Source organism: Mycetomoellerius zeteki, unplaced genomic scaffold (assembly GCF_001594055.1).
Source record: "Mycetomoellerius zeteki isolate Tzet28-1 unplaced genomic scaffold, Tzet1.0 scaffold199, whole genome shotgun sequence".
Classification (NCBI taxonomy): Eukaryota; Metazoa; Arthropoda; class Insecta; order Hymenoptera; family Formicidae; genus Mycetomoellerius; species Mycetomoellerius zeteki.
The window spans coordinates 59,485-75,317 of record NW_017256946.1 but is presented as its reverse complement, the minus strand read 5'-3'; the positions used below and the strand labels follow the sequence as shown (position 1 = coordinate 75,317).

Here is a 15,833-nt window from a genome sequence, read left to right as displayed (position 1 = left end):
AATTCGTAAACTATTAATTTTTTGATAACCATACCTTAATACTTTTATGAACAGAATAATGAGATGAATCAATTAGTGGAAAGAAAACACATAGTTGCTTATTTAAAAAATTATCCATTTTGCATACATATTTTTTTAAAGCAACTATTGCAATTAAAGCAACTGTTTTCTTTCGACTAATTGATTCATCTCATTATTCTGTTCATAAAAGTATTAAGATATGGTTATTAAAAAATTAATAGTTTACGAATTATTTAATATTTTATGTCAATATGTGCCACAATGAAATATAAAATATCTCGTAAACTATTGGTTTTTTGATATCGCTACCTTAATACTTTTATATGCAGAATAATTAGAGGAATCATATTATGTAAAAAAATTCATATAATTCCATTTCAAAAAATGATCATGATCTTCAAATAACCTTGGAAATGAAGGTCAAGGTCATTGTCAAGGTCATAGTTCTATCAGCCCCTTCATATCCAACAATTTTTGTTTTAAACATTTTTTTATTTAATCGCGATGTTTCGAGTTATTTGGCTGTCTAAGTTAAAATGGGTCACCCTGTATATATAATCAAAAGATTTTTTAATACATGTAAGATATGTAATCTATTCCATTTTTAGTGAGCAGAATTGTCACTTTTCTGATAAATCAAGATTACTAAAAAGATTCAGGGATTCTTTTTTGCAATTAAAAAAATACGAAAAAAAATCTTTAACAAATTGTTAAAATTTTATATACAATTTCTTCTAATTTTATATCAAAGGTACAATGTCTATTAATTTTTTGTTACAAATTAGAACGCAATATAACATCTTTTTCTTATTTTATTCTTACTCCCTGAATATTCATATTGGAATTAATAAAGAAAAAGGAAAATAAAGAATTCGAAAGAGAACCAATTACATATAAAATTTTATTTATTGGTTATACATCACTAATTACATGAAAATAAGAAATTATCTTTGACAAAATCTTCAATTTTAACTCTCTGTAGTCTAAATTATTTTCATTTTATTAAATATTTCCAATAAAGTTATAAATTTTGTAATTTTAATATTATTAATACTTCTTTTCCTAACACAAAATTATGATAATTTCTTACTTTCAAGATAATTAATATAATTTGTACAATCAAATTGAAAAATTAATGAAAACACACAAAGGATTAAGAAAGAATATAAAAAGTGACAATTCTTATTAAAAAGCTCTCGAAAAAAGTCTGCGTGAAGTTGATTCTGAAGAAAACAGTATTAAAAAATGCAAAGATTTACTTACACCAGCCCTGTTGTTGTTGATGCTCATCTCGTCCTCTTCCTCGTCGTCAGCGCCGCTGTCTTCCTTTTTCGTTTTTTTCTTACCATCGTCGCCACTACTGTTCGCCCGCCTCTTCGTCTGTAGCGTTAGTTTCAGCCCTGTCCAAAGGAAAGTTTAATTAATTCTCATTAATTGATTTCGCTCGTAGGTACATCGCCGAGGCCATAACAGTCATCACTTGCAATATGCGGGGAATACAAATCCATTAGGATTACCCAGAAAAGTAGTTAGATTGTAATTAGACGCTTTGATGAAGAGAAGGAACTCTTTCCTTGTTATTTTTCACTAAAATGTAATAAATGCAGATTTTTAGTTATAATGACTTTAATTTTAATTTTAAAAGAACAAGATTTTTTATTATTATCATCGAAAGTATTAACAACTGGAAATGCTATCAGCAATCAAAATAATTGCTTTGCAATTTTTTTATAAAAATTCAAGTTTATAACAATGCATTTTTTAGTTTTTTTCGTGACTTTTATAAAATAAAAATCGCAATATAAAAAATATTAATTGAATTAATCAATTTAGTTTCTCTCTTCATTTCTTTTAAAAAGTATTACATATAATATATCTTTATTAATTCTATTTTCGATCACAGCAATCATCTATGTATATGTATATTATACAGGGCGTCCACCTAATGTGAATCCATTTTATCTTTGCAAGGTAAGATCGAATCAAAAATATGTTTATACAAAAGTAGTATGGTAAAGGTATACCTAAATAATGATAATATCAATTTTCGAAAAAAATTTATCTGTTAGGCCAATCTGTTTTATCCGAACATATTTTTTATTCGATCTTATCCTGCAAAAATTTAAGGGATGATCATATTAGGTGAGATAACCCATATTCTATATTTATTGTTGAATGATAGAAATTAGTCAATAATTCAAATATTAATAGCATTATTAAAACTTTAAATGTAATTATAACTGTGTAATATGTAAGTATAATTACATATTACAATGATAATTCGAAAATAATATTTATTACAAAGAATAAAAAGATCAGATTGCGCGAATATAATTGTTTAACATCGCAATAGATTATAGACTTCCGCCGGAAAGTGGACTTAAAAATGTTGCAACGCACAATGTATTAATGACATAGAAAATGACAGTGATCGCTAACATTTCCACGCGATACAAGGACATTCTCGTGACCTTCGAAGGATTAAATCGCGATAATTAAGGATTATTTGTGTCAGGAGTCGCGACATACAAACCATTATCAAATCACTCTAGATCCACGTATTCTACATTCCGCATATCGAGAGTGAATTAAAAAAATTTTTAATTAATTAATTTGGCGGTTGATGTAATAGATCGGAGTAACCAGCGCGAACACAAAACCGCAAAGGCAATTACGATAATAATCCTCCTTTGCGATTGCGTGTATGCGTATATTGCGTAATCCGTAATTTGAAAGGAACAAGATTTGCAATTTAATGCTGTGCATAGAGTGAAGGCAAAAAGGTAAAGAAATAAAGAGGGAAAGAAAGAGAAGCACGTTATATATAGCAGAACGAACCACTATATTGTCATTGACATTTGTTAAATGTGGCTAAAGTGGGTGGAATGAATGCAAATATCGCTTTCAACTTATACTTCTTGCAGTTTGTATGTTTTATAAGAAATATAAAGCAATTAATATATTTGCCCGCAATCTGATATTTACAAATATAAAAATAAGAAGAAAAAATTTTTCTTTAAACGGACATTTGAAAAAAATTAAGAAATACTAATTAAATATATTACTTTTGTTAAATGTTTATAGTTTAAATTAATATTACTAATATGTTCATTATAAAATATGTAGAATTGTAGCAGCTTGATTTGTTAATAAGTACAAGGATTTGAAATATTCAATAGGCGTATATTGTACATCATTTACACGCGTACTTTGACTTTTTAAGAGTAAAGAATATTGTCAATATATATAACAAATTAATATTCTGAAAATCTTATAATACTCTCTAAATCTCATGGAGTGAAATTTCACTCGAAGAGACTGAAAATTGAGCCAGTCTTGAGAAAAGAGTGAAAATACGGTCACTTTTGTTCAAGAGTGGCAGATTTTCACACTTTTTAAAGTGAGATTTATTCTTCTGGAATGAAATTCACTTCGAAGGAGCGAAATCTCAATCCCTTTTTTGAAGTAAGGTTCCATTCCTACCCTGGTATTAAGTACACTCCAAAAAAAGGATTGAGAAATTTTACTCTTTTGGAGTAAATCTCATCTCAAAAGAGTAAAGGTTTGTTCGCGTCGCAAGCTCCAACATGCTCCTACCATAGCTCCTATTCACTCTATCAAGCGCGTTGGAGCGAGTAAGAGCTATGGTAGGAGCATATTGGAACATGGAGCGTGCGACGCGAATAAACCTTAAATCTCATTCTAAAAAGAATGAAAATCTGTCACTCTTGAACAAAAGTGGTAGTATTTTCACTCTTTTTTCAAGAATGGCTCAATTTTCAGTCTCTTCGAGTGAGATTTCACTCCACGAGATTTAGAGAGTATATTTAAGTGTGTTTGAAATCTCTTGAAAAAGAATTTTATACGAAAGAATCTATTATTCTCATTATTTTTAGTCTATGCTTTACAGAATTCTAGGTACCTTATTGATTTTCATTCGTTGCCATTTTTATTATTTAAAAGAAAATTGACTTCTTAAGTTTTAGAAATACTTCGCAAATTTTGCTCACTGAAACACTTCCATGTGTATATTATATAAAACATAGAGCATAGACTGCGTCATCCGTGTGTAAAATTGGTAGATAAAAATGAAAGAGATAGGAGACGGTCAATCTCCATTCCTTTCTATTTATCTAATCACAATATTTCAGAAAGAGAAGGAAATTTTAGCCGTCTTCACGCTTTTTCTCTCTGATTTTTGTTGATCACATATAAGGTCTGTTCTTTTTAGCTAAAGTTTTTGCACGGTTCATCTTCTCTTGTTCCTTTTCTCTCCATTGGAGAGAAAAATAGAAAAGATGAACCGTTCAAGAAGTTCAGCTAAAAAGAACAGGCCTATGATATATCTACTATTTAGATACTGTCTTTAATATAGATATAAATGAGCATCGAAAATGTGATTTTCATTTACCTTCCTTGATAAGCTGACTACAGGTGTGCTGGACGCTTGGCGGGCTCGGTTCGCCACTACTGGTCGAGTCCGTACGATCCCGTATGCCCCTTTCGTTGCCGCTGCCGTAGCCCTCGAAGGGATTGGTCATGGCGATCAGCGAATTTACGATTTCCGGTGTCCTTGGCGTGACCTCGGCCGCCGCCGCCGTGACACCGAGAAGACCCGCGGCCCCGGTTGGGCTGGGATTCACGTTCACGTTCAGATTGTACATGGCTTGCGCTGGGCTCTCACCATTTATCTAACCTGGAAACACGAGCAAAAGGTCGTCGCGTGAAGCTAATTAAGCCTGAAAGCGCGCTAAACGTAATTGAATGTTTCAAGAGAATAAAACAAAAGTTTAGCCTTAATTTTTAATTTATTAATCCTTCAGTAAAGCAAATGAAAAGAAATTTTAAAAAATTAAAGTTTGAAGAGGATTGAAGATTGAGAACGTTGAAACGTATACGTTTGGTGGCCTATGCTATTTATATATTTCTTGAGTCTCTCTCTCTCTCTCTCTTATTACATGTGTTTACATAAGCTTAATTAAAATTAATTAAATCTGATAACGTTCTGGATATAATTAAGCATTTTCAAGATGCAACTTGATCTTAAAGTTAATTTCGATAAATTAACAGTAAAGAAGATGAAAAAAACGTAATAAATTAGAGATCGAAGGAGATTGAAATAAAAAGAAAGAAAAAGATATTAAACCTGTTCTTTTTAGCTTCTTACACTATTCATCTTTCTCTTTTTTCATCAACGCGGAGAGTAAAAGAGGAACCATGCAAGAAGTTTAGTTGAAAAGAACAGGCTCGACGAATAAAAAATCAAAATTAAATAGTAATAAAGGCAATTTGGCTTTATTACATACTTGTCTTTAGCATGGTGGAGAATATAGCAGACATAAAGCGGAGAAGATCGAAGATTTTTTGAAATAATAACTGCACACTTAGAACGAAACATGTGTCTATTCATAAAAGTCGAAAGCGAGCCTAAAGTTTTCGGGCCTTCCAGCATAATTAAGCAGGAGACCCACGCGAAATTCTCATAGTGTAAATTATCTTGCGAAAACCGCAAACGAGGATATCGCTCTCTATCGCTTTCCGGAATTCCCGAGAAAGACTGACGAACACTTATTATTGCGTTACAATAAAACATAAGAATAATTATGTGATCTCGCACTATCACGAAAATGAATGATACAATTATCTAGAAAGTTACAATACTCGCTTTCGCGCTTTTCATCAAAATATTCACATCATATGTACGAATCATTTCATAATCATGACGACACAAAAGCGGAAAGAATTGTTGACCGCAGTAAATAGATTCGTAATAATTGTAACATACTTGCTTATTACGTTAAAATAAGTATTATAGTTATATATACAGGGTGTTCGGTAAAGACCGTAACAACATTTAAGGATAGATTCCTGAGATTATTTTGAGATAAAAATTCTAATACAAAGATGTCGAGGCTTTAAGGCTCCTGAGTAGTCACCACAGCCATATTGAATCGTGACGTCAGAAGCGAGGAATGACACGTTAATTTATGTTGTATGCCATTTGTAACTAAAGACATTTAAAAATCGATGAAAACTGTTTATCCCCCCTGACCGTCAGTAAATAATCGTAAAAAGTGATAAAAGGCACGTATAAGTGAAAATAAACTACGCATGCGCATTGAATAAAAGCATTTCATGTGCCTTTTATCACCTTTTACGATTATTTACTGATTGTCAGGAGGTATAACAGGGTTGGTAAAAAACATGTTTTAAACGTGTTTTTAAACAGTTTAAAACATGCTAAATTGATGTTTTTAATATGTTTTAAATATGTTTTTTTTTATAATACTGTTTAAAATATATTTGAAACATTAAAAACATATTTAAGAAGAAACACAGTACGTTTTATTCTTAAAAAAAGCATTAGTATTTACCAACCCTGGGGGATAAGCATAGTTTTCATCCATTTTTACAAATGTTTTAAAGCAATCTCATCATTAAAATTTATCCAAATTGTCTTTAGTTACAAATGGCAATATAAATTAACATGTCATTTCTCGTTTCTGACGTCAATTTGACTAGGAGTCTTAATAATTTTTTAAATATTATAAGCACTTAAAATTATCGAATCATATCGCCTAAAGTTCGCGCGTTCAGATGTAACACAACAGAAAATCCAATCACACCTAAACGCGCGAACTGTAGATGGTATGATTCGCTATAACTTTAAGGCCCGATTTCACAATATACGGTTACCTAAAGATTAAAAGTAACCAAGAAATTCATGAATGAATTTCATTGATGAATCTGTTGGTAACCTTTAATCTTTAGTAACCATAGTGAAAACGGGTTTAAGTATATTTATAATTTAAAAAATATTAAGGGGATGCTGGAATGACCAAATTATCACATTACAATCGTATAAAAAAATCTTCGAATTGACTGAACGGAATAAAAAATCCTTTTACAGGATTAAAGTAGATGCAAAATTAGGAGGTAGTGCAGTGGATTTTATACTAAATCGAAAGAATGTTAAAAAATTTTTTAACTTTTTTTCGATTTTAATGCAAGGATTTTTTATTCCGTTCAGTCAATTCAAAGATTTTTATACTGTAATGTGATAATTCGGTCACTCCAACATCCCCTTAAAGCCTCGACATTTTGATATTAGAATTTTTGTTTCAAAATGATCTCAGGAATCTACCCAGCGTTATTACGGTCTTTACTGAATACCCTATATGTATATAGTAAATGTATATATAATATATATACATATGTTCCTCCGCCGGCAACATTGGACTTGAAAGTCAATTTTTTGACTGTGTGAATTTTTGTAGATAAATTTAAATCTGTAAAAAATTATTAAAGTACAATTTAATTCTGTGATAGTAGAAACTCGTTATTAAAGCTTTCACAAGTATGCAAAAATTTTTTTTGTTCTTTATACAATTCAAAACAATATCAAAATCTGTACTGAAGTTCGAAGACGCAGATTGCGGACAAAGGATGAAAATTTCACATTGCCGACAAAAAAATACATACATATAAATATATATAAAATTACAAAGAAGATATCTCTCTCTCTCTTCATAACACAATTGAAATTTTTATATTATATACAGGGTGATTTTTTTAACCTGAGATTTTCAAATATCTCGAAAAACAAGCACACTAAGAAAAAACGTTAAGAATCAATATATCATCATTCCGAGGGTGAAATACACTGACGTTAAAATCAGCCCCCCCACCCCGCCCCCTGGGCGGTGAGGGGGGGCAAGTTTGAAATCTTAAATGGGAACCCCTATTTTTTATTGCATATTCGGAATCTTTGGCTAAAAGCACATACGATTTGTCTGAAACATTTTTCTCGATTCATGATAGATGGCGCTGTAATCGACGAAATTCAATTTCTTCGATTTCTCTTACTGAGAACCCATGCTTACGATTCTGCAATGCATTAACAATAAAAATACCACGTTTTCATTGTTAATACTCGAAATTAGTCTTAAAACTTCTCATTATTTTTAATTATTCATTAATTACTTCTCAAGAAACTACTTTTAGCGTAACCCAGGAACAACGACGTGGACGTAGCAGTTTTCTGTTCCCTTTTTTAAATTTTTTAAATTAGGCTGACCCCGAATCGTGAGAGGCGAGGGGACTCACGTTAATCAAGCACCCCGAATCGTGAGAGGCGAGGGGACTCACGTTAATCAAGCACCCCGAATTGTGAGAGACAAAGGGACTCACGTTAATCAAGCACCCCGAATCGTGAGAGGCGAGGGGACTCACGTTAATCAAGCACCCCGAATCGTGAGAGGCGAGAGGATTCACGTTAATCAAGCACCCCAAATCGTGAGAGGCGAGGGGACTCACGTTAATCAAGCACCCCGAATTGTGAGAGGCAAGGGGACTCACGTTAATCAAGCACCCCGAATCGTGAGAGGCGAGGGGACTCACGTTAATCAAGCACCCCGAATCGTGAGAGGCGAGGGGACTCACGTTAATCAAGCACCCCGAATCGTGAGAGGCGAGAGGATTCACGTTAATCAAGCACCCCAAATCGTGAGAGGCGAGGGGACTCACGTTAATCAAGCACCCCGAATTGTGAGAGGCAAGGGGACTCACGTTAATCAAGCACCCCGAATCGTGAGAGGCGAGGGGACTCACGTTAATCAAGCACCCCGAATTGTGAGAGACAAAGGGACTCACGTTAATCAAGCATCCCGAAGGGAACAGAAAACTGCTACGTCCACTTATATATATATATATGTATGTAGTAGATAATATCCTTTTAAACATTATAACTTAAATATTGAACCGTCACATTTTAAAAATGTCAAATATAAATACCATAATACCAAAACTATACTTGAATATAAATATTTAATCTTGTCTTTTTCCCGGTAAGAAATCGTAGGACGATTCTTATCGATGCGATCGCGACCTTCATGATCTATCAATGATCGATACATGCACCCGCCTACGGGCCGAGTCGGTAGCACCTGTATGTGCAATTGAATTGCCGATAACGAGATATGACCGGAAAGACGATCTCGTTGAGCAGTCTCGTAAAAATTCCGCTAATTCCATTCTACATCCATTAATAATTTATATTTTATATAATAATATTAATCTTCAATTAATAATTAAATAAACTAAAATATTCGTTCATATTCTTTAAATATTAATTCTTTCATATCCAAGCAAAAGTACAAAAAAATACAAAACTTAATGAGCGCTTTACTTCTGTTTGCTTTCCTTTCTCTTTCGACGCGTAGATATTTTTGGTATAATTTAAGTTACAAATGATATTCATAACATAATACATGTAAATTATGATAATTTACATAAAAATTATAAATTATATGACTAATAATACATACGACTAAATAAACGAATATTCATCACACACTTCCATATTTTGCGCGAATTCGAGGATTACGTAACACATACTTTTTAAAATGCGTAGAAAATCAGAATATCTTATCGGACAATTTTACTTTTCATTTTTTTCAATTAAATTCAAGAATTTTCGTATGCTATTGCTCTTTCGGCGCTGCACGCTGTATTGCGGTTAGTCGTTAAAAAATGGGCTCATTATTATCTGTCTAGTCGCGTTTGACCGATCTCTGGTGGACGTGTCTATCAAAATTACTTTTGACAGAGATTGACAACCTTTTAGTTCTTGCTCACCCGCTTGCTTGCTCGGCTCACCCACGACGAATTTTCTCGCACATTTTTCATGCACCAGATACATCGGCTATTCATTATACTTTCAATATTTTTATAAGCGCAGACTACTAATAAAAGATTTACATAATGCCGGAAATGTGTAGAAAAATCATAGCGTCTTACCGATAAATTTAGATCGCTATTAAAATAGAGTTTAGAATATCTCTGAATATATCAATTTTGAACATCAATATTATAATATCTATGTGTAACTACGGTTATATATCTATTACATTACAATATAAAATCGTAGCGATAAAAAAAATATAAATTTTTTAAATAAAAAGAAAGTCATATTAAACCTCACCTTTACTATTGTAATTATGAAAATATGCATACATATACGTTCAATTAAAAAAATTTATTTCAATTGCTATCGACTTTCATATTTAATAACTCGTCGCTCTGCCACTTTCACAGTCTTTCATGTCTTATAAATCATCGATTAACATTACCCCATCAGATAACGGTAATGAATCGTGATCAGCGACTTCGAACAGAGATATATTGATCATGAATAAATTTAAATCCGATTTATATAGCCTTTGTATCGATCCTCGAGTATTGATCTGTACGTATTGATCTATTGATTACATGTGGTCTCGATAGAATTTCATTCCATTCAGATTTCGTGTCCAATTTTCTCAAAAAATCAAACTATTATGTTAAAGAATTCGTTACATTTTAAAGGACGTATTTCACTCGAAATACGTCTGTGTCTTGGATTGTAGAAAATTTTCTACGATCGTAAAAAAAATATCTATAATTGTTTTATAAAAGGACGCACTTTGTCAAAATTTCTCCTTGAATTACGTAATGCTCGATTAATGCTTACATATGTACATGTCGTTCTTCAGCATCTTCAAGCTCTCGACACTCTTACATCTCGCGCTTCTCGAGTCTTACACTTCGCTTCGACCTCAATTCGCTACATTCCTCTCAATCGCGCTGGCACTCGTGGCGCTGTTTTATCTCCGTGAATAAATCATTAAAGATAGCATTAAGATACATATTTTCTTCGAAGCGCAAACGCGTTGAGATTCCGCGACATGGCTCATCACTGCGTTCGCTGACAATCCTCTCGGAGAGAAGTTTCAACTTCCGGCCGGTCGTTATTTCCCTCTTCTTGCATTTGTTTCGTACATTTGTACAAGCAAATTCAACATTAATATTAGCATAGATTGGCTGCGTTCAGCAGAGAAAATTAATCAGTTAACGCTTAGTGATTCTTTAATATGATTGGTTCTTGCCTTTAGTTCTTCGTTAAATTTAAGTGTATAAGAACCAATCGTATTAAAGAATCACTAAGCGCTAACTGAGTTTTCTCTGCTGAACGCAGCCAATATTGTGAATCAATTTGAGCTTCGATTTAAAATCAAATTGTGAAATATACATTAGAGTAAACTAGAATATTCTAAATTAATTAAAAATTAGCACTTGGATAAGAATTATATCTTTGAAAGAAAAATAGAAATATCAAAAATTTAGAAAATATTTACGATCAACAGCGAACGCATATTCTCGAAGGTTAAACCTTTTGTTGGAGACACAAAATTCTCCAGCTAATCGCAAAGTTGCTCAATCGCAGAGGACCTCTTTTCCCTTTCGCTCTCTACACATGCGGGTGTTTCGTAAGAATTTTATCGTTTCGTATTCGGGGGGCCTAATGCCCTTGCAACTCCTCCTCTTTCTCGGCCTTCCACTCGGTTCCTTCTCCTCCTCCTCCTCCTCTTCCTCCTCCTTCTCCTTCTCCTTCTCCTCCTCCTCCTCCTGCTTCACTCGTTTCTTCTACTTGCGAGCAAAAAAAGGAGAATGAAAAAGAAGAAACGACTTCCTCAGACTTGAATCGCTTGAGATCTTTCGGGGCCCACATGCTCGCGCGTGACAAAGGGTCCTCTCGGTCGGCATTCAGTGACCTATATGCGCCAAGGTGGAAGACGTGGGATGAGCTCGAAACGAAAGAGAGCTTAAACAAACACACTTTTATGTGTTTTCTCTTTTTCTTCTCTTTTGATGCTCAGATATTCTAGCAGTTGCATTTTGATTTCAAAACTGAAGAAGAATAAAACCTTGATTTGTATGAAATTATATCTTAAAAAAAAGTTAGAAATATATATTTCTCATATTTTTTTATAAATACAAGAGTATTAATTTTATAAATACAAGAGAGTTTTTTATAAATATAAGAGTTTATGTTTATGCATAAGTTCTACATACACATTTAAGAAACTTTAGCTCTTTTTACTAAAGTCATTTGATACAAAAATCTTAAAGCAAAATATACAAAAATATATTTTACGAATATAGAAAAAAAAGAAAAAATAATAAATGTAACTTCCTAACTTAAGTTCAATTAAATGACATTTCAGTGAAATCAATTAAAATTGTGTCACAAATTCTAGTATTTCTTTAACATTTGTACATTTTTGACTGAAAGATGATACAAGGTAGCAAATTACTCGCGAATTTGCAAGCGACGATGTCTGAGATTTACTGACAGCGTTGCAGTTTGAAATAATAATCGAATTGCCTTTTCGCGTTTGTTTGAATGAGAACAGGTGTCCGATCGAAGCCGCCGCTGGCTTACCGCGCCGTTAAACTTATAAATAGGAATCGTTTGATTTTGACGTATGGCACATTCGGACTCCGGTATTCGACCGATTTTCTCTACTCAAGATCTTTCCCCGAAACAGAGTGCACAAAATGTGTTTAACCCAGAAGAACGAGAATACACTTTCAAGTTAAAAAGATTTTCGTGAATCGTAGTGAGAAAGAGAATCAAAAGATATTCTATCCAGTTAAGGGTAAATATATATCCTTTTCAATTAATTTAATCTGCATATTAATGTCACGATTATCATACAGTATTTTTTATACAATATTATATATTAGAGTATTCTTTAAAAGAAGGCAAAAATTAAAATAACATAATGTTATTATTAACATACATATATGCTTTGTTTATTACATAATTTTGTATATTTTTCTATTTATATAAATTCATTCAAGAGGAAAAAACCGATTTTATTCAAGAGAGAGTGTCATCACTTTGACATGCCAAAAAGGACTTATAAAAGAATAGGTGTCTCTTATTCTTGTCTATATTTTAACATATTCGAAGCTTATTAAAATGGAAGAGAGTTGGAGATATATCGTGACAAAAAAAAATGAAAATGAAAAGAAGAAAAAGAACAAGGAGAGAGGGGACACTTGATTATGTATCCTTGTTATTATAAAAATAAATTTAATTTTTTAAAATGAGATCAAAAGGAAAAATTATTCCAAACAATATTAGTGAAATCAAATATCGGTTTTACTCTTAAATATTTCTTGGAAATTATTCCAACCGACACATATCAATGGAATCGTCCATGTTATATTTATGAAAAGACAACATATACATATATTATATACGTATTATATTATACAACATATCTTGCTTCGTTTCTAGGAAGCACTCAGTATCTAATCTCTGCATTGCTCTATCTCGATCCCAGTATTCTTCCCCTTCTTACGTTATTGAATAGATGGTAATTAATCTTTCCCTTTTTTAGAAAGAAAGAGAAAGAGAAAGAGAGAGAGAAAAGAGAGAAAGACATTTAGAAGAGATCTTCCCCCTCAAAAGAACATATGTGTTTTACATTTCTAACTCCGAATTCCGTATATGATGTAAAATTACATCTTTTTCTTCTATTCCTCTCTCAAATTTAAATAAACATATCCTATGTATTTTATATTATCAGAAATATTTTATATTATATAGATATTACTTTATTAAATAATATTATACTTGTATGTCGTCGCGAACTAAAATTGTTTTCGCATTTCTCACAGAAACGGGAAGATATATTGTGACAAAAAAAATGAAGACTAAAAGAAGAGAAAGAACTAGGAGAGAGGGGACACGAGAGAGAGCTTGCGCAACCGGTGCCCATCTGGCCACTGAAAGCTTTTATAGCGCTTTTTCGACGTGTCGACGACGAGCGAACGTGGGCGGCCTAATTCCGACAAGATCGTACCGCGTATAACGCATGCGATCTCGAGTGTAGACTTCAGAATAATTACATATCGCGATATATGTAGAACGCGGAACCGCATATTTCGGACAGCAGAGGTTAGTGAACCGATCAACTTGCGATCCAAGAGTATCGTTATGTTTCCCGCCTACTATAGGATTTAAAAACTTATGCGATTCAGAAAGATAAGAATATTTTTAAAAATATTACATTCGTTGAATTGAAAAAGTTCGAAAGTTAATCAATAAAATTGGTAAAAACAAAGGATCAAAGTAAAAAATAAATATAACAAATATCAAAAACCTATTTTTAAACGCATTATTTCAAAAATATATTATTATTTAGATATTCCGAATAATTATACATAAACTATAAAAATTCGATTTTATATGCTCGTTCTTTATGTTACGCTCTTTATTTTATTTTTATGCAGATTTTATAGAAGTTCTTTTTTCATGAAATGTTTTATTTTGATATACCCGGGAAAAAATGAAGAAGATTTCATCATATATATGGTGGATCAAATTAGATCAAATAAGATCAAATTGTATCTGATGAGATTTAATTTTTAGATATAATCAGATCTTCAGAAATCTAGCTTGGCCTCACACGATTGATGTTATATCCATTAAGATCTAAATAGATAATCTGCGATATAAATAAAATGTTATATTGAATATAAAGAAAGCATATCGTAGATCTACGAGAATATATTGATATATATGAATATTTAACTTTATACAATAAAACTAAATGTAATAAATATTAGATCTACAGAAATATCATAATATCAAAGAAGATATATATATGTACAAGAGTGTAATCTGATAAAAATTGGCGTACATGTCTACAGAGAGATACAATATCAAAATAGATCTACAATCTTGGTCAAAAGTATAAGGCAGTAAGGCACAATTGCAATTTTGTCGCATTTTACAAAAAGTTAAGTATCTTAACGAAAAAAAATCTCAGAGATTTTCAACCACGCATTTTAAAGCTTAAAATATATTATATCTAACGAGATAAATGTTTATATATTAGGATATAAATAGATCAAAGTACATCGATAAATCAAAATAGATCTACATCGATCTACTTTGATCAGGTCAAAATGAAGATCTCTTTTTAGACCTAATGAGATCTACATATATAGTATAGTAAAATCTTCTTCATTTTTTCTTGGATATCCTTGAAAAATTTCATGAATTACTGAAAATAATAGATATATCGAACTGTTGAAGCAGAATAAAGAGAACATAGCAATGTCCTGCGGAGGAGGCGAATTCAACTACACATCGAAACTCCATGAAAGCCGCATTAAAGTCGAACAGTTTTACGAGCGTCAATTTACGATGACGACCAACATCTTTTTGCTTCTCTTGTGTAAAAAGCGCGGATGTGGACTACGACAAATTTCCGCCTGTTCTCTGTTTTAGAGATCTTTATCTAAAAATGAATATGTAAAAATCGACAATCCTAATGGAGTTTTGCCTTTGTTCGCCACGGGAGAGGTACTTTGCCACCTCCAGAATGTTAAAAATCAGCCAGAATATCCATAAAGTTGCCAAAATGGTAAAAAATAAAAATAAAAAATTTAGATCAACTCAAACCTACATTTTCAAGGAAAATAAAACAATAAAAAATATAATCATGTAAATCCCGGGAAAAAAAATGTTAATATATGGACATATTTTATATATAATTATATACAGGGTGCTTCAGAAATATAGTTGGCCATATTTTAAGAACATATTCCACTCATTGTAAGGGTAAAAAAAGTCATATAAATATGGGTTCGGAAACGCTTCCTTTCCTACACTGAGAGAAAAAAAATAGTTCCAGCAACTATAAATTTGGCAACTTTTGCAATTGAAGTACCTGTAACTAGTTTTACAAAGTAATAGAAACTAAAGTAGTGCTGAATATTATAAAAATATAGTCACGGTAACAAATTGTATGCACTATTAATTGGTAGTGAAGTAGTGACTCAACTACATTGAGTAGTTACTTGGACTTCATGCAAATAGGTATAACAATTACATTTTTCTAGTTTAGACAAAAATTTTTAAAGGGTCGCTCAGTACGAGTAGTACGCGGCTTTGTCACCAGAGGGACGTAGCG

At 32.1% G+C, this 15,833-nt stretch overlaps 1 protein-coding gene across 1 annotated transcript in view; it reads right to left on the bottom strand.

Annotated features, from left to right (window-relative positions):
* The window catches only part of Atf3 (Activating transcription factor 3), a 35,077-nt gene that overhangs the window by 6,798 nt on the left and 12,446 nt on the right, over nucleotides 1–15,833 (bottom strand). The window contains exons 2-3 of the mRNA XM_018447193.1: nucleotides 4,433–4,717; nucleotides 1,285–1,421 (exon numbers count right to left, since the gene is read on the bottom strand). Coding sequence (XP_018302695.1) covers nucleotides 1,285–1,421; nucleotides 4,433–4,685 — 390 coding nt within the window. The 5' untranslated portion in view covers nucleotides 4,686–4,717. The remainder of the gene's footprint in view (nucleotides 1–1,284; nucleotides 1,422–4,432; nucleotides 4,718–15,833) is intronic.